The sequence below is a fragment of the Sturnira hondurensis genome, unplaced genomic scaffold (genome assembly GCF_014824575.4).
Source record: "Sturnira hondurensis isolate 20B ecotype Veracruz unplaced genomic scaffold, ASM1482457v3 Scaffold0000167, whole genome shotgun sequence".
NCBI classification, from domain to species: Eukaryota; Metazoa; Chordata; class Mammalia; order Chiroptera; family Phyllostomidae; genus Sturnira; species Sturnira hondurensis.
Window position 1 is genome coordinate 3,110,704 of NW_028072798.1, and position 27,363 is coordinate 3,138,066.

General features: G+C 39.6%; 1 protein-coding gene across 1 annotated transcript in view; it reads left to right on the top strand.

Moving 5' to 3' along the window:
• The first annotated feature begins 5,473 nt into the window (after nt 1–5,473).
• Nucleotides 5,474–27,363, top strand: part of SCAF8 (SR-related CTD associated factor 8) — a 77,841-nt gene continuing 55,951 nt past the window's right edge. Inside the window, 4 exon segments of the mRNA XM_037053803.1 lie at nt 5,474–5,554; nt 5,896–5,979; nt 11,844–11,858; nt 11,860–11,907. Coding sequence (XP_036909698.1) covers nt 5,474–5,554; nt 5,896–5,979; nt 11,844–11,858; nt 11,860–11,907 — 228 coding nt within the window.

Below are 27,363 nucleotides of genomic sequence, written 5' to 3' on the forward strand. Positions count from 1 at the left end.
GAAATGGAAGAAGTAATCAGAAGGAGCTGTGGCCATGACCTTCATGAGATGGCGTTCTCCGTCACTCCCAACCTCATCCTCTCTCCATGGATACTCCTCCTCCTGCTTTCTATCTATGGTGTGCTGCAAGGGTTAGGCCCGCTCCCCCCATTGAATTCCCCCTTTTTCTATTGCCATTTATGAAAAGACAGTGAATTACCTTGGCACTGTCGTTGAAAATGAGTAAGTATATGTGTGGGAATATATGTATCTATCTTCCTGGTTTTTCTAGTCCTTTCTACTGATATTTTATTTATACCCCCATACCACATTGTCCTGAAGCTGTAGCTTTACAATAATATTTTAGATGACGTAGTATATAAGCCCTTCCAATTGTGTTCAAAATTGTTTTAGGTATTTGAAATCCTTTTCATCTTCATATGAAATTTGGAATCAGCCTGTTGTTTTCTATGGGGAAAGAAACACTGCTTACAAAAAAAATTTCATTGAACCTCTCAGTCACTTTGAGAATTGACATTTTAGCAATAATGTCTTCACTCCATCAGTATGGTTATCACTCTTGTTTGGGTTGTAATTCAGTTCAAAAAATACCATATAATCTCTCTAATACATGGAATTAAAGATAAGCAAACAAAGAACAAGTTCATAGATACAGAGAACAGGTTGCTGGTTGCCAGCAATGAGGGTTGGGGGGGTTGGGAGAAATTGGCGAAGGGGGTCAAAGGATCAAAAGAAAAAAACACAAATAAAACAGGGCTGTTCGAAACCAGAAAAAAAAAAAACCATTAATATAGGCAACAGTGTTACAAATAGGAAGCAAACAAGGAGTAATTCATGTTAGTATCCATTTGGATCATTACTTAGGGTTCTTGCAAATGTTGTTTACCTACTTTGAGACTCATTTTCATTTTTTTACAAAGGGATGATAATAAGCATTTAATTTTGTTATTTATTTTCTGTATACTAGAAACATTATTTTAAACATGTGTAACAGAAATCAGCACCATACTTACATTGTTACATTTCTTTAGTTTTCTTTCTTTCTTTTTTTTTGATGAAAGACTATTTAACTCTTCAAGAATCTGAAAATTGACCAAACACTTTGTGGAGACGAGGGGAGGTGGGGATTTGAATTTAAAGGGGGAGAAATCAGTACGGGGATGGGGGGTACACAGAATGCCAGACTGCGCCACCCTGCGGAGGAGTACCGGTTCTCCGTTAAGGGGCAGCTGAGATCCAGATGGCGAGTCCGAGTCCGCAGGACCTGTGCCTCCTCTCTCTCCTCCTCCCCATGGTAGGTTTTTCCTGGGGGGGTCACTGCTACCTCTCATTTGCTCCCTTCCCTTTGGCCCGAGTTTAGTTTTCTAAATCAAATCAAATCTAGCTTAATCTCCACATGCCTGATTTTGAAGGAAAAAAAAAGTGCTCTTAGTATCTCAATTTTTTTCACGGTTGGTACCCTAGGACAAAATAAATACCTCACAGTTCCATTTTCATGTGGTTTGGGTCAACCAACCTAACAAGTACTTATGTTCTAACAACTTAGTATCAGTTAAAAAAAATAATACATAGTAACATGAAGGAAAATTTTCTTTTCATTCTTAAACGGTGTACTACTTAACCAACCAGATCTGTGTGACTGGGGCACTGAACAGCTTCTCCGTTCTAGAAGTCAGATTGGCCATGCCCACCCTTATTTCCCGTTCCACGGTGATTTTTCACCCAGGCACTTCCTTTTCATCCCAGCGACTTTGCAAACCCAGCTTCACGAAGGCGTAACTTGGTCGAAAGGAATGCGGTAGGATCTAATGCAGAGACTCAGAATCCCGTTTCCCTGGCTGGCTCCTGTGCCCACCCTATGACAGCCCTCTGAGCCCGCTGCTGTGCCCCAGGGCACTTGGGTGCACAGTCTAGTGACCACGGCTGTGACCCCTCGTTCTCTTTAACTCATTTCCTATTTCTCCTCCCTCCGCACTCAGCCTTTTGAACAAAGTTGTTTGTAAATCATTTCTAGCCCATTACGCTCTAAATTTTGCCTGTCACTATGCTGAAGCTGTTCTCATCAAAGCCACAATGGAACCTATTTACTAAATCTAATGGAAACACCTAGACCTCTAGCTACCGAATTTTAGGGAAACCATTGATACTTTTGACCACCATCTCCTTAATATGCTTTCCTCGCCAAACTTCACTCTTGGCCTTTCTCTCATTGTTGTTGCTACTTTTCCTTTTAAAAACATTGTCATGTCATATTCACCTTTTCCCTCCCTTTTAATTAAATTTATTGGGGTTACACTGGTTAAAAAATTACACAGGTTTCAGGTGCACGATTCCACACACATCATCTGTGCACTGTATTGCATGTTCACACCCCAAGTCAAGAAGTCAAGTCTCCTTCCATCATCATTTCTCCCCCGTGTACCCTCCTCTACCTCCCTCTCCTCCAAGTTATCACCTTTGCATGTCCAATAGTCAAAATACAAAGGTAAGAAGGCAGGAAAAGTTGGGCATTTTGAAGGAGCCCAAGGAACACCCTAGAATAACAATGAAACACTGAATCTCCTCTTCTTGTAGGGACACCAGTCACGTTGAATTAGTTAAAAATGAACCCATCCCAATGAATTCATTTTTAACTGTCTCTTTAAACACTTTATCTCCAGATGAGAACTTTGCATTCCTGACTTTGGGTTATAGGAGAAAAACCTGTATTGTAACAGTGAATTCTTTTATCCTTACACTAGCTCAAATGGGTTATGCTGGAAATAAGAATCCTAACTAACATATGTATACATATACTATAGCATTGACATCGCTGCATTACGGAGGTGTGAAGTCATGCATAAACTATTTGGTCTTTGCTCTACCGCCTCCCTTTAGCCTCCTCTAACTTTCTCTGCTTTTCATCTTGTTTCACTTCCTTGTCACCTTAAGAGTGTGTGTAGGCTGTCTTCTTTCTTCTTCTTCCTTTTCCCCATTGACGTATGACCTCTGCTATCTTTCTGGGTGTGGAAGCTTTACTAAATCAAGTCACATAACCTATTAACACCTGATTTTTTTTTTTAGCTTGAATTGCATTTGAATCTCCCAGGCTTAAGTAATTCAGTGAACCTCCATCAATGACTGACTGACTGAATAAACAATCCCTCATCGGCCTGAGCAGTGAATGTTGAGAATCTGGCACGAGCAGAGCTGAGGGGGTGACTTGTGTAAGCCCTAGGACGCTCCATTGAGCAGACTGACCTCCTGCAGCAGGGCAAAAGGATGAGGAGTCAGCTAATGAAAATAACCAAGCGAGAGCACCATGCTTGAGGAAGAGGCACACGCAGGCATCCTCCTAGGTTGGAAAACAAGTCATAAAGGAACCGAGGAGGTCGTGTGGCCATAATGAGCAAAGGGGAAGACAGTGTGAGTTGAGGTGGCCAGGCTATGCACGGTGGGAGGTTATGATTGTATTCGAAATACTTTGGGGGAGTTTTGAAGGGATTTAAGCAAGGAATTATGTCAGTAACCTGTTCTGATTTCTGTCTAAAGACAAAACAAAACAAAACAAAATCCAAAACCAAATCACCCAAATCCCTCTGGCTACACTCTGAAGAATGAACTACAGTCACAAGCCACTTATCAATGAAATCCGTCCTGAGAAATGTGTTAGGTCCTTTTGTTGGTGTGGGAATGTCACGGAGGGCACTTACGCTAACCTAGATGGTTTGGCCCACGACCCACCTAGGCTCTGTGGCATAGCCTGTTGCTCCCAGGCTACAACCTATGGATCATGTGACTATAAACAACACGAGACCAAGTCAAGCACAAGAGAAATGAGTCACTGAAAGACGAAGTAAACATATGCATGAGGCTGCTGCTGGCAGAACACAGCATAGTGTTTTGTAAGTGGAAAGAACATACTCTAAAATGACAAAAAGTATGGTACATACATAAGTTAGTAACATAGTCATTTATTATTATGCACTGTACATAGTTGTATGTGCTATTGGTTTATATGACTGGCAGGGCAGTAGGTTTTTTTACACCAACATCAGCACAGGCATGATTGATTCAACTGTACTACAGTGTTAAGTCCAGCTATGATGTCACTAGGCATTACGAACTTTTCAGTCTTATGGGGACTACTGGTATGCAGTCCTCCATTAACCAAACCATCATTATGTGGGCCATGACTCTATAGGCAGACACACAGGAGATCGGCTAGGAGGCTACTGAAATTCCGGGCAAAAGATCATCACGGCTTGGCCTATGAGGGTCGGGGGCAAATAGCGATGGAGAACTTTGGGACAGCATTTGAGATTTGAAGGTAGAATTATAAAGTCTTTACTAATGAAGTTACTCTTTTACCTTCTCAGTCGCCAGTCCCATCTTAAAGCTGTCAATGAAGAGACTCAAAGACCATAAAGAGTGAAGGCCTTTGTCCCCGAGTTTCATAGGGCTCTGGGATCCAGCTCTTACTACCTTGATTCTAACCATCCTCCATGGAAACATTCTACTCTCATTTCGCTCTTTCCTTTGAGTGAATTAAGGAGAAATGACTGCTGAAAACCAGTCTTAGCAAGAGGACAGCAGTGTTTGCGGTTCAATGATACACTTCAACTTTTAATTCTAAATAAATGTTCACTTTTAATTTGGTATTGGTTATTTTACATTGCACAAAGTGAGAGAGGAGGTATTTTGCTAGTAGCATCCCCCGTTTCATCTAGAACTACTGTATTCACTCTTACTAACACCCTAGGGCAACATTCCTTTAGAATAACTCATCTCCCACAAAAATGGGTTCCCTATCACCTCACCAAAAGTTGTGCATCTGAGGCTCCGCTTTCTGGCGCCCAGACAAACGCACCCATTGTCTGTGCCACTCCTGTCCCCGGGATTTTACGAGCGTGCATTTCCTGCACCGCGCTCGCCGCTCGCGGGCTTCCCCGTCCCCCTGCCCGCGGCCGGCCCCGAAGCTTTTGTTTCTGAGGTTTTCTCCCCGAGCTATTAAAATGCTCGGGCACATCGTTAACAAATAAACGAATGACTAGAAAGTTTTCTTTCGTCTGCTAACCTCTAAGCCACTGTCCGGTCAAGTTCTCAACAGTAACTAAACCCGGCCACTCTGCGAACGGGTAAATCCACACGGAATCGAAAAACGTGCACAATGTTATTTCCTAAACTTGAGTTTCTGCGGGGGCGTTTGGTTTTTGCTTCGAGCAACGCTTTGCACGGTTCTCCACGGGTCGGCGGAGGGGCTCCACGGAGTTGCGGCGCTCGCTCCCGCGTGGGCCGGCCGCGAGAAGCAGGGTCAAGAGCGGGCGGTCCCCGGGTTGAAGGAGTTAGGCCTCTGGGCGACGGCGCTCTGGCCCGCCCTCCTCTATGGTTTCCGAGCGCCCGCCCGAGCCTCGCGGTCCAGCCGCCAGGGGGCGCGCTGGCCGGCGCCGCGGGTCTCGGAGCTACGCGGCCGGACTCGGTTCCGCCATATTGGATGCCGCAGCCGCGGCTGCCAGCGCTTCCTCCTCCGTCTTCGCCTTGCGCTGCTGGTTCCTGCCGCCCGAGCGGCGGGGAGGTGAAACAGGAGCCTGTCGGAGGGAGAGGACGTAGGGGGTGGAGAGTGTAGGGGACGGGACTCAGCCCGGAGGACTGAGACGGAGCGGGACCGAGAAGATAAGGCGCCACGGCCCAGCCCCTCCCCCGCCGCTGCCGACCCGCCCAGGCAGCGCCTGTGTTCCCCAGCCCGGCGCTCCGCCCGCCCTAGCGGCCATGCCCGCGCCTCGCTGTCCCTGAGGGAGCCCTTCCCCGCCAGCGCTTGCCCTTCCCCGCCCAACCCGGGGTCGCAGCGGCCTGCTCTCCCGCCGGCGCCCCTTCTCGCAGCTGAGCTGCCGCCTGCGTCTCGCTCTCCCCACCCAGTGCAGTGGCCGCCGCCTCTTCCGCCGCTGGGCTCGGGGCCTCCGCACCGACAACATGGAGGCTGTGAAAATCTTCAACAGCGAGGTTGGTATTGCAGCCTAACCTTCCCTTTTGCCCACTTTCCTCCCCGAAACTGGATCCAGGCTCGCAGGAGGTGGTTGGGCACAGGCCTGCAGGGCTTTTCAGGATGGGGCGAGTGGCGGCCTAGCTGTGTCCCTGGTGGGGGGAGGGGTGTCTCTTTGCCCCGGCGCCCCTCCCCCGAATCCGGGGGGGAGGGCGGTCCCAGGGCGGAGGGAGGTTCCGGTGTCTCCTGCGCCCTACTGAGTGGCTGCGGGGTTAGGGGAAAAGCCCCAGTGGGCCCCTCCCCCTGAGGCCCCTGGCGGGTCTGTCGGGTTCAGTTCCTCCGAGACTTGGCCCGCCCACCTCTTTCCTGGGCCTGTGGGATTTGAACTGCACTCTGGACATTCACTGCCCAGCCCTCCCCGAGGTCTTTTAATGAGTCAGGCGCCGATTGCGGATGGTGCAGAAAGACACTGAAAGGGTGCTGATCTGTGGTCACAGTGCACCTAGTGTGCATAATCGAGATACTGTTGGCTAGGTAACCTGCAAACTAGGGACTTAGGCTAAGAGGGTGGTTGGTCGGGAAGCGAGGTAATTCAGTGATTTTCTATTCTTAGCCGACCCCTCTTCCCTGCCCTCCTCACCCCCCATCATCACGACAAAAAGACAAACGGGAGGAAGAGGTCTGTGCTTGGAGAGAGGGAAGATGCTGGGGAAGGATTTCCCAAGGGCTCATTCACATGTCGAATCTAACACTATATTTCTAATCAGCAGGTGTCTGATTTTCACTGTTTAATTGGAGTTAGTAGTTTGAAGGGAGCTAGGTTTTGATAAAGCATATTTTAAAAACGTTAAAGCTCCGACTTAAATAGACTTTAATGCAAACATTAAAGAAACATAACAAGTGCACGCTTACACAACCAGAATTATCCTCAACTTGTATGCCTTAGAAAAAATTCTAATGTCACGTTAACTATATTGCACAAATTCTATGAACTTTCCATGTGGAGGTGCTAATACCCCTGTTGTATGGTATGATTAACAAAACCTTATTCACTTCTTAAAGTATCAGGCATATCTTGATAATTTCAAGAGGACAATACCTTTAAAAGTTACTTTACACTTTTGTTTCTTTCCTTTCGTATTCATCCTCCCCCCCCCCTCCCAAGAATTGGCATTTGGGAAGCACATTGGTGAGGAGGCTAAAAGTTAGGTAACATTCCTGTGACTTGGACTCTATGTTAGAGCAGTGATACAGTTGTGGGAAAACAAGCATTTTGGGTACTTTTTAAAAAATTAGTCCTTTATAGATAATTGCAGTAGACTGGAGAATCTTTTCAATTTTATTTATAAATTTATAGCTGATAATTTGGGGCAAATTATAAAACTTGGTTCTACCCCCACAATATAGTGCTTAAAATGTGGAATAGAAAGTGTCGAATGACACCATGTCCTAATTTGTTGTTAATAGTTTCACACCTGTGCAGGACCGCCCCCCGCCCCCCATGGAGCCTTTTTATTTGCTACATAGGGTACTGCAGCATTAATAGTGTTTACGTTTTTTGGTTATTAAAAAAATCCTTGCTCTTCTGCAGTTATTTGGTTACCCCACCCCACCACTTTTGATGGGGTCTCTCCTGTTTGTCTAAAAGGTTCTTAATACGTATCCTCTATGAGGTGTTAAATAGAATCCCTTGCGGGGTAGATAAAAACAAGCACACTGGTTGGTCCCAGGAGAGCACAGTGGGACAGAAACATTAGTTGGTTTTTCATTTTAGTATTGACATTAAGTATCAGAGGCCTAACATTTACATGGCATTTAACCTCTTATTTAATCTTTACTACGACAGGAATAGTAGTATTCCCATCTTAATGTAGGTAGCATTCACCTTTCTCTCCCTATTTTAGATACTTTAAAACATTATTTTAACTCCCTTGTTACTTAATATGGTCAAATTTCACCATGTTTGAAAGTAGGATTAGCTAGCCAGCAGGTTGAGGAGAGGAAATACATTTGAAGAAGATTATAAGAGTATGCTTAAATTTTTTTTTGTTTAAACACGAAATACATATACTTGTTAGGTATTTTTTTCTGACTTTGAATATAGTTTCTCTGAATGTCTAATGCTTGCTGATGTGAAAATTTTGTTGCAAGAAAGCATATACTGGGAAATAGTTTAGTAATAAGTATTTTCTATTAAATTGTGTAGCAAAATGCAAAAACCAAAAAGAAATCTGAGTCACAGGATTAGGAGGAAAAGATATTTTAGGTTTATTTATAATGAATTTGGTTTTTAAAAGCATTCATCCTTGGGCTGAACCCTTTGGCACTTTTCTCTGTTACATTTAAACATTTTAGAAACATTGAATTGTGAAGAAATTCCGTTTGTTGTCCAGTCCCAGGGGGTCTCTCACGCAAGGCACCTGATCTCTGTTTCTCTCCCTCTCTCCCTCCCCTCTCTCTGAAAAGCATCAATGAGCATGCCATTAGGTGAGGATGAAAAAAAAAAGTTTAAAAAAGAAATGCCATTTGCTTTACGAGGCACCAAAATTTAGTCTGAGGCATAATGATTGAGGTTTGTCAGAGAGGCATTTTGATACTTAAAGTATGTAAAATATGAAGTGTTTCGCTTTTATGGCTTGCTAATTCTCAGGTGTTTCAAGACTGCCCAGTTGGCTTGAAAACAAGATCATGTCAGAAATTTTAGTTAAGAATATAGGCTTTTAGTCTGCAAACAGCACATAAATTCTGAAAACCCCATGACCTTCTGCAGGATGTGTATGAATCATGATTGCCCTGCCCCCTTCCCCGTAATTTCTCAAAGGGGTTCTGTGGCCTCCCCAGCCATGACTTCAAAATCACTGTCAGAAAATCCTTCATGTGATAAATTCTTCTAAATTATCATGAATTAAATGAGATTGACACTCAGAAATTGATATTTAGGTGCCCACTGTGCCAGTTGTGTGGGAAAACCTTCATTTCCACTTAAGTGTCATTGTGATGAAAGAATTAACCCCACCATCACTATGTCCATTCTGGAATGAGAGTTTGTCCAAATGGGAATGGAAGACTTCCTAAGGGTAGTTTGGGGAATTGTTACCATTAGGAGACACTGTCATTGTGGTGCTCTGAGATGGTGGCCTTTCCTTCTTAGGGTTTGGAGTTCTCGCCTCAGTGAAGAGGGTCTCAGTGGTCTACTTACATCTGTGGACTAGTTTAGGGCCACAGTCGATGACTGGATTGCAGCAGTTTTATGAGTTGCACACTTATACTCTGTCCTGAAGGATGCCGGGGTAGTTCGTTACGGTAGAATTTTTGAAGAAAGGGAAGAGAGAATAGCAATGCGAGACCCTTTCTTTAGAAATTTATAACTTAATTGGAGGGGGCACTTTCATAACATAGGAGGAACTCCTAATATATTGAAAATTGTAGAATCTGCTGTGCATTGTTTATGCTTAGATAAGGTGAAGAATGTGGTGATGGGTTTTCCTTATGTATTGGGTAGTGTTAATATTGAAAGGCTTCCCCAAACAGCCCCAATACCATCATCACACTTCAAAAAGTTACTAACTCTTTAACATAATCAAATGCCAGTCAGTGATCCTGTCCTGTGTTGAGGTTCTTTGTCTAGCTGGTTGCCTTGCCATGGTTGCCCCCATCCCCAACGCCCATTCCTGACCCGTTGCTCTTGCTGCTCTGAGCAGGCTGCGTGGGAAGGGAGCAGATGTGTAGGTGTGAGGTGTGTCAGGACAATCAGTGCAGTTTAATTGTTGGATTTACCTTGGTTCACCAATTCTAAGAGAATTCTAGTACCTTTTATCATTTTTAGGGTACCTAAGTTGTTAGTGTTTTTGTCCTCAGGGCGATTCGCTTGGTCAGATAACTTAATTCTTTAAACTGCTGTGGGATGTGGACTTGCCAGAGTGATAGCACAGTTCTCTGCCTTGTCTTACGCATCAGAAGTGAAATCCCGTCTTCGTTTTCCTCCATTTCCAGTTTTGTATCAAGAATGTTCATGTGCTTAACTATAGGACTTTGTATATATTCTTTCCACCAATATCTAGGAGTAGACATGGGCTGGTAGAAAACAGTGGGAAGGAAGTAAAAATGTGAAAAAAAATTTAATTTGTGCATTTTCCCCTTGCTTATGGTTCCGGAAAGGAAATTTATGTGAAGCATCTATTAAACGTTGCATTTTCTTTAATTTTCATCTACCAAGGAACCTTTCTTTTTTTTTCTTTCCCGGTTGAACTGTCCAATGGGAGTTTTGGTTAATTATCCAGTCAGGCCACCTTTTCTGTTTCCACCGTGTGCACATTCCTTGAAGATGTAACATACTAAGTATTACAAAGGGAGGAAGCTTTCACTAACCCCTCCATGCCCCAGTGGTCTAGATCAAGGTTTCTCTACCTCAGCGCTGTTGATATTTTGGACTGGATAATTATTTGCTGCGAGGAAATTGTAGAGGCATTAATCAGCAACCCTGGCATCGGCCCACTGTTGTGACAACCAGAGATGTCTCAAGACATTACCAGATGTCACTTGGAGGGCAAAATTGACTTTGGTTGAGAGTCACTGATTTAGGTCTCCTGTCAAACTGTCCTAAAGCATTCTGTTCTTATCCCTTCTACTGGTTAGTACTACAATTTTAAGTAATTAGTATTTGGCTTTCCCACCAGACTGTTAAATTACATGATAGTGACCATATATTGTCATTGCTTTGTATCTTCAGTACATAGCACACTGTCATTATACCTAGTGTGCACTAAACACAGATTTTTTGATTGAATAGGTAGGTGACATACTAGGCAGTTGAGTGACCCTGCACCAGTGTAGGTAACTCTTCTGAACATTCCGTTTTCTCCTCTTAAATAAATGACTGATTTGAGATTATATTTAGATTTCCTGTTGGGAGATGCTTAGACCAAATAGATTAATTTTTGAAGGACTTACTATGTATAAACACTATTTTGAAGGTCATTTTATGGCACTGTAGGAGTATAGGATATTGGATGGGAAATTTTAAATGAACTCTAGTGTGTCTATAATTTTCACTTCTTGCTAGGGGGACTACTCCATTGAAGGTTCCAGTTAGATTAAAGCCACCCCAAATTTTATGTTGTAATTATGCTTTTCACTTTATTGTTTTTCAGTTTAAAACAACATATAGTAAAAGTTGTGTTTTTTAAACCAATATTTAAAAAATTTAGATTGGGCCCTGGCTGGTGTAGCTCAGTGGATTGAGCGCAGGCCTATGAACTAAAGCACCACTGGTTTGATTCCCAGTCAGGGCACGTGCCTAGGTTACAGGCCATATTCCCAGTATGGGATTTGCTAGAGGCAACCACACATTGATGTTTCACTCCCTCTCTTTCTCCCTCCCTTCCCCATCTCTCTAAAATAAATAAATAAATACAAATCTTTAAAAAATTTAGATTGATAATTTTGAGAGTATGATTTGAGAGTGTATGATATTAATCATTTAAGATGAAATATAAAAACTTTTCGACATGATTGAAATTTATGTGATGTATATAGCTTAACCATTTCTAGGTGTGCATTGAGTTTGTTACAGTAATTTTGATTGAAATTGAGGGGATATCCATATTGCCTGGTATCCGAATTAGTCATATTTTATGATCACTTCTTTTTTTAGAAGTATAGTTGCTTTGAATTGGTGACTGTATTACTATTTGTACGTGGAATTTCAGATATCTCTTTCTAGGGCCAGTTTTGCTGGTGTTGGACAGCTTCTATAGCTCATCATGGTATGAGAGAATGTAGTCAACCTTGACCTTGAACACTGTCTGAGCTCCTAAGCTCTTTAAGTGAGCTCATTTATTCTCGTTTTGTTTTCTCAACATCTTTCTCTGCTCCTCTCTCTCAGGATTGCGCCTCTACTTCCTGCTTGTACAGACTGCTTTTCCAGCAGCATGGACACAAGAAGCATAGTAAGATGATTATAATCCGCGTAAGGCAGGCCGTTTGGAAATAATTAGGTTTAAACTGGTACTGGAATGATGTCTTGATTATATGGGCAGTAGTTGGGACGCAGAATAAATAGAATATATTAGTAATCTCAATGAGAACATGCAGAGGATAAGATGAATTTCTTCATCAAAAAATAGGTTAAAAGAAAAAAGCTATTTGCTTAATAGTGAGCATAACTCATATATAGTATGGTTGTATTTATTTGCATTCTGCTCCACATAATTTTACTCTATATTTTTTAAAAGAAATATAATACTACCTATTTATATTTAATATGAGTAAATTGCAAACCCCTTAATTTGATGGTTGGAAGTAAAATACATCTTATATTTTGAGGAAGTTCTTCAAACTATAAGATGACAAATCATTGACAAATATGCTGTAGGAATGGAGAAACAAAAATGACAGTCAAATTTTTTATTTTTTAATTATAGAAGAGCAGATTTTGGTGAAGGTACTATTATGAGAAATAAGTGCTGGTGAGATATGTTTCTGTCGCCTGTGACTTCTTATCTGAATTGATGCTATCTCAAGTTACATTGTAAACGATACATTTGGTCTTTCTGGTTTTGATTTTATGCATTTGTCTTTCTAAAATTCTGCTTTACAAGAGTTTCTGATAATACCATATTTTAAACTCAGGGAAGGGTATGTAAATGTGTTACAGTATCTGTTACTATAGGTTAAGAAATATGTTATGAACTTTGACATCATTTAGTCAGAATGGAGAATATAGGTTATTAGTTCATGTTTTTTAAAGACAGTATGGCTCTTAAGTTAATGTGTGCCAAATTTGTTTTTTAAATAATTCTACAACTTAACGTACTTTATGTAGGTTGACTTGAAAGACCTGGGATTTCATTCTTTCATGAATTTGTTCATTCATTTAACCAGTACTTAATGACTACTAACCAAGTACCAGACATTCCTCTATCTGCCGGGATAGTAATCAACAAGACAGATGAAAAGCTTCCCTCTTGGAGCTTATGTTCTTATAGTCCTTCATGTGCAGAATTAGTGAGTCCGGTTGATTCTTTGCTAGAGATCACTTGGTCTGCCACACTTCTGTCCAGGCTCAGAGTTGCTTGGTCTGTTCTCAGCATTTTGCCTTATGAAGTTCGTATTGCTCATCTGCTATTCAAAATAAAGGTTGAGCAATAGGTTTATTTAAATACCACTATGATACAATGTTTTCAACAGTGGCTAACATGTATTAAAATGAGTTTGGTATTTTGGAATTATAACTTAAAAATACAGCTATTACCAAGGGTGTTTTGTCAATGAGATATTAGTCTCCACGTGCAAATGATTAAAAAATACTTTTCTTAAGTGGTGACCAAACCTTTATGAATTTAGAAGAATAAATTAATATTTTTTATTTTTAAAACAAACTTTTCCTTGAGTTAAGTGTACATGGAACAATTTGGTCTCTCTCTTTCACATTTTATGAATTTGATTTGATTCCTCAGGGCTCATTTGAATAGCTTGTAAGTGAAGGATGAAACTGTTTGGATCATGTATTTTACTGTGTAGAACATGGGAAGTGATACAAAGATCTTGTACTGGGTCACAGTTTCTAAAAGTTTGACCAGTGCAGTACACCTGAAACTGATACAGTGTTGTTTGTCAGTTACATTTTAACTTTTTAGAGAATGTTGACCAAGTCCTAGTAAATGGCTTTCTTTAATTTAGTAACTTTTTGATACTGTCAATTATTTTTTGGCAAAAATATAGTTATTTGAATTTACAGAAATATTTGATGTTATAAGGCTGAAAAGAATGTTGGGAAAGTTAAAATTTTTACAAACCAAAACATCTCATGTAGTAAATGTCTAGTTTCTATAACAGCTGTTTGGTATGCAAAAAACTCAGATTCTTAAAAAAAGTTTGGTACAAAATAAAACCGTATTTTTGAAATAATTTTTCTTTCTCAAACATTGTTAAAAGTGAGCCACTGTAGCCCTGGCAAGTGTGGCTCAGTTGGTTGGAGTGTGGTCCCATATTCCAAAACGTTGGGGGTTCAATTCCTAGTTGGGCACATACCTAGGTTTTGGGTTTGATCCCCAGTTGGGGCATGTGAGAGGCAACCAGACTGTGTTTCTTTCTCTTCCTTCCTCCCTCCCTAAGGTCAATAGACATATTTAAATTTTATTTAAGAAAGTTAGCCACTGTAAGATAGAGCTTTATAATCTGTGCCTCTCCCCCAACCATCATCATATTTCACTGGTTCTTTAGGATAACCTTGTGAGAAAAGTAGGGTAGGTGTGACCCTCTTTTCACGAGGGAGGAAACTGAAGCCCATTGGTGCAGTTTTACTCAGGAGACGCAGCTTTGTGTGTTAGAGCTNATAATTTTTCTTTCTCAAACATTGTTAAAAGTGAGCCACTGTAGCCCTGGCAAGTGTGGCTCAGTTGGTTGGAGTGTTGTCCCATATTCCAAAACGTTGGGGGTTCAATTCCTAGTTGGGCACATACCTAGGTTTTGGGTTTGATCCCCAGTTGGGGCATGTGAGAGGCAACCAGACTGTGTTTCTTTCTCTCCCTTCCTCCCTCCCTAAGGTCAATAGACATTTAAATTTTTTTTAAGAAAGTTAGCCACTGTAAGATAGAGCTTTATAATCTGTGCCTCTCCCCCAACCATCATCATATTTCACTGGTTCTTTAGGATAACCTTTTTTTTTTTTTTTTTTTTTTTTTTTAAGATTTTATTTATTTATTTATCTTTAGAGGGGAAGGAGAGAGGGAGAGAAACATCAATGTATGGTTGCCTTTTGTGCATCCCCTGCTGGTAGTTAGCCTGCAAGGTACCAGCCTGGAACCCAGGCATGTGCCCTGACTGGGAATCGAACCGCGATCGTCTGGTTCGCAGGTCCGCGCTCAATCCACTGAGCTACGCCAGCCAGGGCGTTCTTTAGGATAACCTTGTGAGAAAAGTAGGGTAGGTGTGACCCTCTTTTTACGAGGGAGGAAACTGAAGCCCATTGGTGCAGTTTTACTCAGGAGATGCAGCTTTGTGTGTTAGAGCTCAGACTGGAAGGGCCTAGGGCTCAAACCCTGGTTGAGATGCTCTGCTTACCCTTCCTATGTGAAGGAGAACCATCGCTTGATTTCCCGCAGTTCCCTTTTACTAGCATAATGTCCAAATGTAAGTTTTTTCCCACTTCTTACATTTTATTTTACAACTTCAGATTACAGAAAAATTAAAAGAATGATAAAGAATTTTTGTGTACACTTCATTTTGATCCCTTTACCTAATTATAACCAAGTTTTCTTTTTTTCTCTCTGTACATACATATGAACACATGCAAGGTTTTTGGGAACATTTTAAGAGTAAGTTGCAGTTCTTAATACCATTGACCTCTAATAACTGTTTTCTTAAGAGAAGGACGTTCTCTTACAATCATACTACAGTGATCAAAATCAGGAAATGAACACTGACACATTGCCGGGGTTGCAGGCCCTATTCAGATTTCACTAATTGTACCAGAAATGTCCTTAACAGAAAGTAAGTCCTTCCTACACCTGTGCTCACTTATCTTGTCTCTTTAGTGTCCTTTAGTTTGAAGCACTTGGTTATTACTGTGTCTTTGTGTTTTATGACCTTTGATTATATTTGATGACAGTAGGCCAGTTACTTTTAGGATTCTCTCAATATGGATTTGCCTGCTCTTGTTTCATGATTAGGTTCAGGTTGTGCATTTTTGGCAGGAGAGCTCCAGAAGTGATTGTGTTCTCTGGAAGCACATGATGTCCATTTGTTCGTTAATGGGGTTGTTAACTTCTTTCCTGCAAGGTTTCTCCATTGCAAAGTTAGGTTTTCCCCTTGGTGACAAGTATCTTAGGGGGAGATATTTTGGAACTATGCAGATACCTTATTACTCATCAGGCTTGCATCCATTCATAGTTTTTGCGTGAATCAGTTTATTTTCCTTTGTTTATGTATCATTATTAGTTGGCATGCTTTAAGAGCCTTTCTTTCTTCCCGTTTATTTATGTGTGTATACGTATCAATTAGTATGAACTTGATGGGTTCTTTTTTGTCCATTGGGGTTTTGATGCTTAGATTGTCTCTCAGTTTTGACCAGTCCGAGCTCATTCAAGCTGGCTCCTGTGCTTTTTTTCCCCCCGGACATATGCTCATCATATTTTGAGTACCCCATTTCTTGTATGGTAAGACATTCCCACTCCATTCTTGGAATCAGCCATTTCTCCAAGGAGCTCTTATAGTTTCTTTTTCTAGTAGATATCTATGAACAGATTGTGCTGAAAATTATATAACTGTGTGAACATGCATATATGTATATGTACAGATTTCCATGGTTTTTTAAAAAAACCTGTTTATCATCTACCTAAAAAGCCATTGAGCTCGTCCTGGTATTATCAACTCCATTCTAACACCGAAGGGGTCAGTCTAGCCTTCCCCTTTCCAAATCTGCAGTTTCATCCTCTGGGGAAACTGGTTTCTGTTGTTCTCAGTATATTTACTTACTTTGATCAATCCTGAGATACCCGATAGTTTCAGGGTTGCTAAACCTTGTGGCTATGAAAACAAACCTTTAACTGGAATTTAATATTTGTTTTATAGTTCATGTTTTGTTCAGACTTAAGGTATATAGTCAGAATATTGTGTTCAAACATTCTTGATTAGTTACTTTTTGTAAATGTAGTTCTAGTCATTTAAAATATAATTAAGTTCATTTTTTTCTGTTTGTATTCCATTTTTCCCTTTTTCATCCATTTTTGTTACTTTTTTTTTAGTATGCAAAATAGTCTTCAAATCAAATAAGCCCAAAATTCAGAGGTTTAGTTCTAGAGAAGGTCTTAGACTTGCTTCTTAGAGCACTCGGTTCATAGGTGGGAGAAAGTATGTATTCAAAAGCTTTTCTTCTCTTGTGAATGGAGTGTTCATTTATAGGGGTCAGTAGACTTTTTCTGTAGAGGGCCAGATGGTAAATATTTTACGTTTCATGGGCCACTTAAGGGTTTTTTTTACATATTCTTGTCTTTCACAAAACCATTTTGGCTTTGGGGCCTGCAAGAATGGGGCACAGGCCATACTTTGCTTGCCCCTGTTACAGACTTTAAAACCCAAAACTCGATTTATAGCAAGCATGCTGTTTATAAATCAGAATTAAAATTGAGCTGAAAGGTACATTTCTTATAGGCCTTATTAGGCTTATTTCAACATTTAAAAACAAATAAAACAGCTTAAAAAACTGCATTCGTGAAAATATTAAACAAATATTTTGAGCACATAACCACCATATGCAGACACTATTCTAGACTCTAGAAATTTAATACTGTACAAAACAGATTTAAAAAGCATGCAAAGAAAATCTGGTGGCATTTACATTCAGTTTTTGTGGGTGTGTACTGCAAAGGAATGTTTTCTTATGTTTTTGTTCATTTAGTGATATTTTATCTACTAAAAGTGTTTTCATGTTAATTGCACAGTGAACATTCTTTCTTAAAACTTGAGGAAAAAATACAGCAAAAGGAGAGAACTGGCTTATTGCTTTCCATCTCTGTTTTGTGAAGTGATTTTTATTTGAAAATGATTCATTATCATGAAGCTTTCAGTGTGCGGCTACACTAACTCACTAAAAAGGAGGACAATTAACTAAAACCTCATTAATGGGGGCAAAGAACCCAGACTTAATTTAGTGACAAGTACATGTGTATTATAGGATCTTTAAAAAGTATTCAAGTATATAACAGTAATTCAACTGCTCTTTCCTTAAGGCTTTGACGAATACATGAGAATGAGAATGATTTTTAATACTACCCATAGTTGAGGAACACCGTGAGAGTAGTTGCTTGTGTAGTTTCTTGAAATAGGGAGAAAGAAACTCTCCTCGTAATGTTAGTATTTGTTTACCTACTAAAGCTCAAGAACTATGTGCAGGTTATCTGTTTTGTTACTGTTCGAATATCAACACTGCTGAAAAAAATCATCAGAATGAGTTTTGCCATGTTCTGTTTGTTGCTGAAGTGACTTTGAGTCATTTTTAAGTGTTTAATAAATGAGTAAATGCCTTTTCATTTTCTGTTAAGCTTTATTGAGATGTGAATAATTGCTTTTGTAAGGATTATTAACACATTTGGCCCTTTCTTTCTTTTTTTAATACTAAGAAAAGTGGTTTTCAGTGCAGTAGCAACTAGTGACTGGAAAGAATGCTAGAGAATATTTGCTGGTGGTTTGGGTTTTATTATTTATGCATCTTTGCCACCCGTCAGGCATTGTGTTCTGCAGAGTGGTTGCCGGCGTTAATTAGAAACCTGCCTCCCTTTTCTCAGACAGCTCATGTTCTTTCTCATAGGGCTGGGAAGGGCAGTGGGTTTCCACAGTTGGAGGAGGGTCCGGTGCCGAATATTAATGGTACAAAGAATGGTGATACTGCAGTTGTATACTGTGTGTACACTCTTCTGTGTACATCATGATGTACTCAGTATGAGGGAGAAGACATTTCGTGAGGCGAAGCATATAAAGATCATTTTCAAGGAAATGTCAGCTTTGGGTAGGGTACAGGATTGGGAGGAGTGATGGAGAATTAGTCAAGGATTTCCTGGTGGAGGGCCTTTGTATACTATGCCTAAGACCTCATTTTTAGTCAAAAGGGAGTGGAGATTCTGAATGGCTTTACATAAAAGCACAAGTTTTCAATCTGTGTTTTAGAAAGGTGATTAATATACCGTTGTAGTAGCAGGGCAGGGCAATGGAAGGATGGGTTGTGGGGAGAAGGAAGATAGAATTAGTAGAGAAGAGATGAGGGGCTCAATGAGAGTAATGGTGGGGAGAAGAAGAGGGATAAAAGCAGGAGAAATTTAATAACAATAGAGAGGTGGGTATGAGGAAGAAGAAGGTGGTGCCAGGGCTTTGGCTAAGTGACCAGGCAGATAAAATGGCATGGTGCCAGTCACTAGATGGGCTAACCAGGAGGAGCAAAATATGTTTGAGGAGAAAGAGGGTTGGGTTGGGCAGGGGATAATTTTTCCCACATGGAATAAAAGATCTTAAACATGGGAGAAGGGTTGAAATCACCCATATCTCATTCATCCAAAGACACTTACTGTAGCTTTGTGCTGAATATTTGGCATCTGTGGGACACGAAGGTGGAGATACCCAGCTGGATATATAGGTCAGGCTAGAGGTAAAGATGTAGAAGAGGTACAGTTGTCTGTGGAGGTGATACTGAGGAAGAATAAAAGAAAGCTTAGGGCAGAGTCTTAGGGATTATTAAATGTTCTTCAGTTGCTTTTTTTTTCTTCCCAGAATGCTTTGGCTCCTTTTTCCTATCATTGTATTTGTGTACGCAAGGACGTTCAGAAAGCAGCTCCATGGAGTGCTTAACTTTAAATTCTGCTTGTACAACCAGGTGTCCTTGTGTGCAATTAAAATTTAAGTAGAAGTTGAATGATCTATATTTATTTTTTATTTTTAACTTATTTTTATTGTTGACATTATTACAGATGCCCCCATTTTCTCTCCCTTAAAAATTTTTTTTCTTGATGTGTGTGTGTGTGAGAGAGAGAGACAGACAAGACAGACATTGATTTGTTGTTCCACTCATTTGGGCACTCATTGGTTGATTCTTGTATGTGCCCTGACTGGGAATTGAACCCGCAGCCATGGCGTGTTGGGATGAAGCTTAAACCAAATGAACTACACAGCCAGGACTGAGTTTTGTTTAATGAGATTTTAATAGGATTTCTTAGCATTAAGCCTACTTATATCATTAACATTTTATTAGCTCCTCATAGTAATGCTTTACCTTAAATCTCTCTATAGTAACCACTTTGTGAACATGGAATTGTGAATTTAAAGGGTATATTATTAGAAATAAAACCCATATTTATTTGAGAAATTTCAGCTAATGTGGTTTATGGGGATTTGTTACGTAGAGGATTTATAAATGAATTATTTTTCCTCTTCTCATTTGCTCATTTGATAATTAGTAGCAGTTCTGAAATTAGGAGGAGGTAAATTTTACATGTTTCATTTTGATGTTTATAAAAGACATGGGAAAGAACTGAAATTAGATAAAGATTATTTGGACACCAGGGAACATTTAAACAAAAGAATTATTTTTATATATAAGTGTGTATGTGTTTACATGTATGTGGTTTGTTTTCTTATGGAGAGTTATTTCATTTCCTTTTGGTTTCAGAATAGGATAGCCGAAGACCATTACAGTCACATTATGTGTTGTAACTATAGGCGTATTTTAAGTTTGTGGTTCCATAGTCGGGTTCCTTGTTTACTTCCATGCTTACACTTGCTTTCCAGAAATTACAAATTTTCGATCTGAAAGGCTTGTGGATAGTATCATTTAACAGACTCATTTTATGGACGAAGAATCAAGCTTCTGATAAAACTTGTTCAGAATCACAGCTTATCAGAGGCATATGCTCAGTGGCCAAATTAGAAGAAAAATCTGCTCTCTGTGTCTCAGTTCTTTCTCGTTTTCATTCTTTCCATATGCAATTTTTGAATGAGATTTGGATAGTGTTTATGTGTGTTGGAGATGGAGGAGGAGTGGGAATTGGTGATTGTTAGTAGATTATAATCGAATCATGGTAATGCTGAGCCAGAGTAAGGAGCAAACGACTGTACCGCCACTTCTGTCCATAAAGTACGCTGCCCCAGGACAGCATGCGTTCTTTGGCGGGAAGTACTGTACAGTGATACCCACTTAGTCAGCAGTTTTCTGACAACTCAGAGCACAAAGCTCATGTGTCTTGATCTGTTTTGTAGGAGTGCAGTTACTCCATATGCTCGTATTTAGAATGTTCCTGGTACAGGTATGTTAAAGCATGCTAGGGCAACAAATTAATGTGGTTGCTGTCAAAGTAAGATGCTATAGATTACAGTTGGCAAGAAAGAAGATAGTTGTTTCACCATTTAAAAAATGCGATTAGCCCTGGCTGGTATAGCTCAGTGGATCGAGTGTGGGTCTGTGAAGCAAAGGATCCAGGTTTGATTCCCAGTCAGGGCACATGCCTGGGTTGCAGGCCAGTTCCTAGCAGGGGACTCATGAGAGGCAACCATACATTCATATTTCTCTCCCTCTTTCTTTCCCTTCCCCTCTAAAGATAAATAAATAAAATCTTTTTAAAAAATGGGATTAGATAGTATAAGCTCTAGGATGTTAAATTAGTGTTAAATGTTAATACTAATAATGAACAAGTTTTCCAAAAGTTTTAGTTTACTCATTTTTAAAGGAACATATTTGTCTGTTTTTGTTTGTTTTTCTTAAAGATTTTATTTATTTTTAGAGAGAGGGAGGGAGAAATAGGGAGAAATATATCAATGTGTGGTTGCCTCTTGCCCACCTTCTAACTGGGGACCTGGTCTGCAACCCAGGCCTGTGCCCTAGACTGGGAATAGAACGAGTGACCCATTGGTTCACAGGATGGCACTCAGTCCACTGAGCCACACTAGCCAGGGCTAATTTACTCATTTTAAAGTTAGGGATAAAGATGCCTTCCTTGACTACCTTTCAGAATTGATTTAAATATTTAAAATAATGGCTGGTTTTAAAATAATAAAAAAATTGGTTTGAATATATAAAATTACAAAATAAATTCATAAAGTATTTGGGGAGCTAAAGGTTACTGGTTCTAATATCCTTAGCTTTCTAAAATGTTTTTTTTTTCTAAAATAGTTTTCTTAGAGAAAACTGGAGAATATGAAGGATAGATAGTTTTAAAAAGCCCACAATTGGGGACTTTTAGTGTCATTGTGAAAAATCTGTCACCCTATAAAATATCTCCAGATTATAAGGTACTTTATTACTAGATAAAAGTTATGGAGATCATTAGTATAAAAAATACTAGATTACCTTCAGCGTATTTTCCAAGTTGGAGAATTTTTTTGAGCAACAGAAAGTAACAAAATACAGACCATGATGTATTTTGGACCAATGATCTTACTGGTTGACATTTATAAGAATTTCAGTGTTTTACTAAAGTCAGCAAGACTTTTAAGAAAATCAATTTTAAATGGTTATGAGGAAGATAGTTTTGCTTCAATGTAGAGTTTAAAGTATCTAGTTCATGTATATACATACACAATATTTATATATTTTTATATATATGTGTGTGTATAGAAATGCTTGAGGGTGGCAGCTACTAGCCTTTTTAATAGTGGTTATTTCTTAAGAGAGCAATAGGTGAATAGGGTGCAATGAATGAAAGCTTTTAATATTTAGAATTTTTCATACTCAGCATTTATTACCATACTACTTTTGTAATATTTCCCCAAACCTAAGGTACGATGTGTTTTAGCTTTGGGAGAAGGATGGAGTTGGCCTACTTTAATATTTTGATTAAATATTAAATTAAACAATTAAATTGTTTAGAGAAAGTGAGTTTCTTTATTAAAGGTTGGAAAACTCTGAAACTTGGTTGAGAATTGCTTAAAATTCATATTTAAATGGAATTCATTTAGCTGTTACTTTATCACTAGACATACTGAGCTCTATAATCTGATGTCTTTTGCTTACCGTTCTCTTGGTTATTAGTTTGTTTGATGCTATTAAATGGTATGTCTCCAGTTATCGACCGTCTTCCTCAGTGATTCAACTGTGTATGTTTATGTTTAGTTGGTTGCTAGCTGGTGGACTTCTTTGCCTTGTGTTTGGAAAATGTGTGTCTTGGTAGCCCGAAAAACTGGGTTCGAGACATGGTTTTGTAACTCATTACAATTTGAATTTAGTTAAGTTAGCCTAAACATCTGTAAAGTGAGAATAATAAACATTAGTCTTACCGGGCCATTCTGAAGGTAAAAATGACATAGCATTTGTGACAGTACTTAATAATTGACAAAGTGCCATAGAGCTGAAAAATAATATTTATTACTCCTTTATTATGCTACTATGTCTCTCTTTTTAGTCTTTGTATCTTATTCTGAAATAATTTTACCCTGAAGCCTAGTAAGCTCTTGTTCTACTTTATCTCTGGTATTTGGTTTTCATTACAGTGGAACCTCGATTCTTGAACTTAATTCATTCCAAAAAACTTTGAGAAGCATTTTGAAAACCAAATCTCTTTTGTCTCAAGAGCCATGTGACTTATCATATAGGTGTCAGTGTGAAAGGGTTGTCAGGTAGAGAATCGAGACCCGAAGTTTTGTTAGACAACCGACACATTTCTTCTTTGAACAACTTGGTTGAGAACTGAGTTGTTTGAGAACCAAGACGTTTGAGACCCGAGTCTGACTGTGTCATTCTGTGTTTCTTCAACTGTTGTCTCTTCGGGAGTGACTTGTATTTTCATTTTTCTGTTCTGGGATTCAGTCTCCTATCTTTTAGGTATATTGTGTATATGTGCTCATGAAATAGTATTCTAATCATCTCAAATCTCAACTTGTCTTTTTTCCACAAATGTTTTACTTTTAGACTTTCTTTATTGTCAGCAGTAAAATCGTGTTCCCAAACACTCAGGACTTTAAAACTTGGAATTTTCCTGGGTATCTCTCTTTTGTCTATGTATTTTCAGTCACGAGACCAATGAATTATTTTTTTAAATGTTTTGTATTTTTATTTCTTTTTTATTCTTAATATTAAAATAATAAAAGTAAATACTAATGCTTTAGCCAATGTCCTCATCACTTCCCCCTTGGTTTAAATATGCTTATCATATACACTGCTTATTTACAATACTATGAAGCACAAAGATTAATTGTGCAAAGCTATGCCCTATGTTTCCATCTGTGTGTCTTGTTTTGGGTACTCTGATTCTTTAGGAGAAAAGCACAGCATTCTGTTGAGATTGTAGTGCTCTCTTTCATTGGGTAATGTTGCTTCTTTAGTCCTTTCGGAAAATTACTCTTTGTAAAGAGAGATTTACTGATGAGTGTGTTACAAATGTAAGTGGTGTGAAGGCAGAATCACAGCTGTAGCAGCAATGCTGTTTCTGGTCAGTACATTTTACTTCCGTTTTCTTTATTTTAAAGCATTACTTGTTTCCAAAGATGCACATTTTATTGTATTTGTCTGAATAGCTCCCACAGAAGCATTTTTGTATTTTGGCACTAAATTGTGACATGTGTGCACCCTGGCTGGGTGGTTCAGTTGGTTGGAGCGTCATTCCATATACCGAAAGGCTACAGGTTTGATTCCCAGTCAGGACACGTGCCTAGGTTGTGGGTTCGATCCCGTTGGGCACCTACAGGGAGACAATTAATCAATGTTTTTCTCTCACATTGCTGTTTCTCTCTCTCCCCCTTCCTCCCCTTCTCCCCCAACTCTCTCTCTAAAATCAGTGAACATGTATCCTTGGGTGAGGATTAAAAAAAATTATGACATGTTTTTGTTTTTATAAGGCCAAGTCTTAAGGCCTTCATGGATTGCCCCATGTTTAAGTACCACTTAGTATGTTGTTCTTCTGTTAAGTGCCACAAGGGAACATGAGAGGAGAAAACAGAGATGCTAATCCACCAATAGTTAAGGAAATTGTTTTCCCACACATCAACTTTTTAATATACGCACTTGTTTTTGCATATATAGTATAAAGTTGTAATTATGGCATATATTTTATATTTGTCATGTAACATATTAGATATTTTCTTATTTGTACATTAGTAACATCTGTATCAGGATAACTGTCTCTTAGTATACCTTAAAAAATCTCTTCCTGAACTTTAAAAAAAACTGTCATAATGTTATGTGAAAATAATCAGGATTATGGCCAGTTGCTTAAAATATTCAAAGTCACTAGTAAAAATTTTATACTTGTGTTTAGCAACATGCTACATTTTTCTTCCACATACTGTAATTTTTTTCAGTATCTAAAATTTTTTTCAGTTATTTTGGTCATTTCTCTTTTTTTGCTGAAAACTTCTTTGCATTTATTTAAAGACTTTTTCTCCTTTTCTTTGTAAACAGATGATTATAACTCTAAAGTCTTTGTGTGATAATTCCAACATCAGCGTTGTCTTGGGGTTGGCATTTGTTATCTTTTCCCTTGAATAATGGGGACAGATTTTCCTAGGAAGGGGGCGGGGGAGGGGATCAAGTGAGTTTGGTTTGTCTGCTGGACATTTTTAGTATTGGAGGACTTGACTAAATCCTCTGAAGAATGTTGAGTTTGTTTTAGCAGGCATTCAGCTTGGTAAGTAGGGTTCAGGATGCAGGTTCTGCCCTGCCCTTTTGTGGTGGTTCCCGTGTCACGTCAATTTCCAGAGCATTAATTTTGGTATTTAGCTGTGCACCGGGCACACGTGCCACTCCAGGATTAGTTTCTAGGCATTGGGTTTACACAGGTTTTAGTTCTCAGAGCCTTTGCTGGGCTTCTTGGGGTCTGTTTCATGAAGGCACCATTCCAGAAATGATCCCAGGACTTAAATTAGTTCATACATGGAATGAAGGGGTCTTACCCAGCTCTCTCTGGGTTTCCCCATAGTCGGTCTAGGTCCCAGGGCCTCCTTCCCCCCACCCCTTTTTTCTGTCTCTCTGGCCAGAAAGCATGTTTTTTTTCTCTCCAGATTTAAACTTCAGAGTAAAATGGCAAGGGAGAAGAGAGAAAAAAATGCAGACTGCTTATCATCTGTTTTTGGATAATTAGGGCCCCTTTTCCTGGTTCCCCTTTCTGGAGGTGGTGGTTCTCTTGGGGTTTTAGGTGCTGTGTGGCAACAGTGGCTGCCCTCCAAGGCTTAGAAGAGCTGGAAGGAGAAGAGAGAGAGCAGAGGAGGGTCCCGCCCCACAGCACAAGGGAGTCCTTTTGGCTACACAAAGGGGGTTTCCTCAAGGGGGTTTGCTTCTGGTACTGGCAAACTGTTCCACTCGGCCAGCTCTGGGATCAAGGCAATAATAGAGGAACACAAAACACTATGAAATTTACCTCAACACCCAAACACAGCACTGCCTGCCCCCCACCACTGGTCTTTACTCAGGTTGGACTCTAGTTTCTAGTTGGCTTGCGGTTTCACTTTTCAGTCCTCAGGTAGTTGCGTTTTGTAGTTTGGCTGTGTCCTTGTAATCAGTGAAAGAGGCGGACTGTTGGCGGACTACATCTTGGCTCACTGTAACTCCTGTGTGCTTTTTTTAAAAGAGTATTCCTCAGCCCCTTTACTCCAGGGAGTTGGAAAAGATGTAAATTTGTGCATTGAATTAAAGGACCATGCAAATAGTTTTTTATGGCTTAAACATAAGTTTTAAAATTTTTTGGGGGGTGGGGGAAAGTTGATTACAGCTTTTCTTTGTTATGGACACAGTTTTAAACTATAACTTAGATTCTTGAATAATTTCCTTTTTAAAATATTAAAAACTGTAATTAGCCTTAGATACCTGTCATGCTTGAGAAATAGGATATTCTGCTTAATAATAGAAAATGCTACTTGTTTCTGTGCAAAAAAAATGCATATTTCCCGCAGGAAAGGGTAGTTGGTTATAAAGCAGCCGAGCATTTCTGTTTGCCATAATCTCGTTAACACTTAACATGTATCAAATTCTGGCATCATTTCTTTTTTTTCTCTCTCTCTAACTAGAGAATTTCTTTTTCTTCCCTTGAAACTTGTTATATAGGTTTGATCTTACTAGACTGTTTGCTTACTCCAGATTTATAATTTTAAGAAAACAGACATCATTTCCCCATATGTCCTTGTACTTTTAAAGGGGATTCTGGATTTGAGATTCTGAAGATGTACAGTTTTGTGTACTCTTCACCAAATAACATTGTTTATTGCCTTCGTTGTGTACTTAACTACATGCTCCGCAAACTGCACTGGTTTATTAGAATGGCATCTGTCTCCAGGAGCACCCCATCTGTTCGGTAGCGACAGAGACCTGTTTGAAATGAGTGATGAATTGTTGGATTATAGATAACTTTCACTTTCTGTGGTTCGTGCTGTATTGTATTTCCCAATTTTTCTGTACTAAATATTTTTTAGGAATATTTTTTATTTATTTATCTTTAGAGGGGAAGGGAAGGAGAGAAGGACAGAAATATCAATGTATAGTTGCCTCTTGTGAGTCCCCTGCTGGGAACTGGCCTGCAACCCAGGCATGTGCCCTGACTGGGAATCGAACCGCAATCATGTGGTTCGCAGGCCTGCTATAAATCCACTGAGCTACACAAGCCAGGGCCTAAAATATTTTTATAACTAGAAAAAAAACAGCCCTAGTTAGTGTAGCTCTGTGGATTGAGCACGGACCTGTGAAGCAAAGGGTCGCTGGTTTGATTCCCAGTCAGAGCACGTGCCTGGGTTGCAGGCCAGGTCCCCAGTAGGGGGATACATGAGAGGCAACCATACATTGATGTTTCTTTCCCACTTTCTCCTTCCCTTCCCCTCTCTCTAAAAATAAAATAAATATTTAAAACACCACCACCAACAACAAAAAACACAGTATACTCCCCCCCCCCCCCCAAAAAAAAAGGCCATTATCTTCTGTGTCCACTCACTGGTTTTCTTTTAGG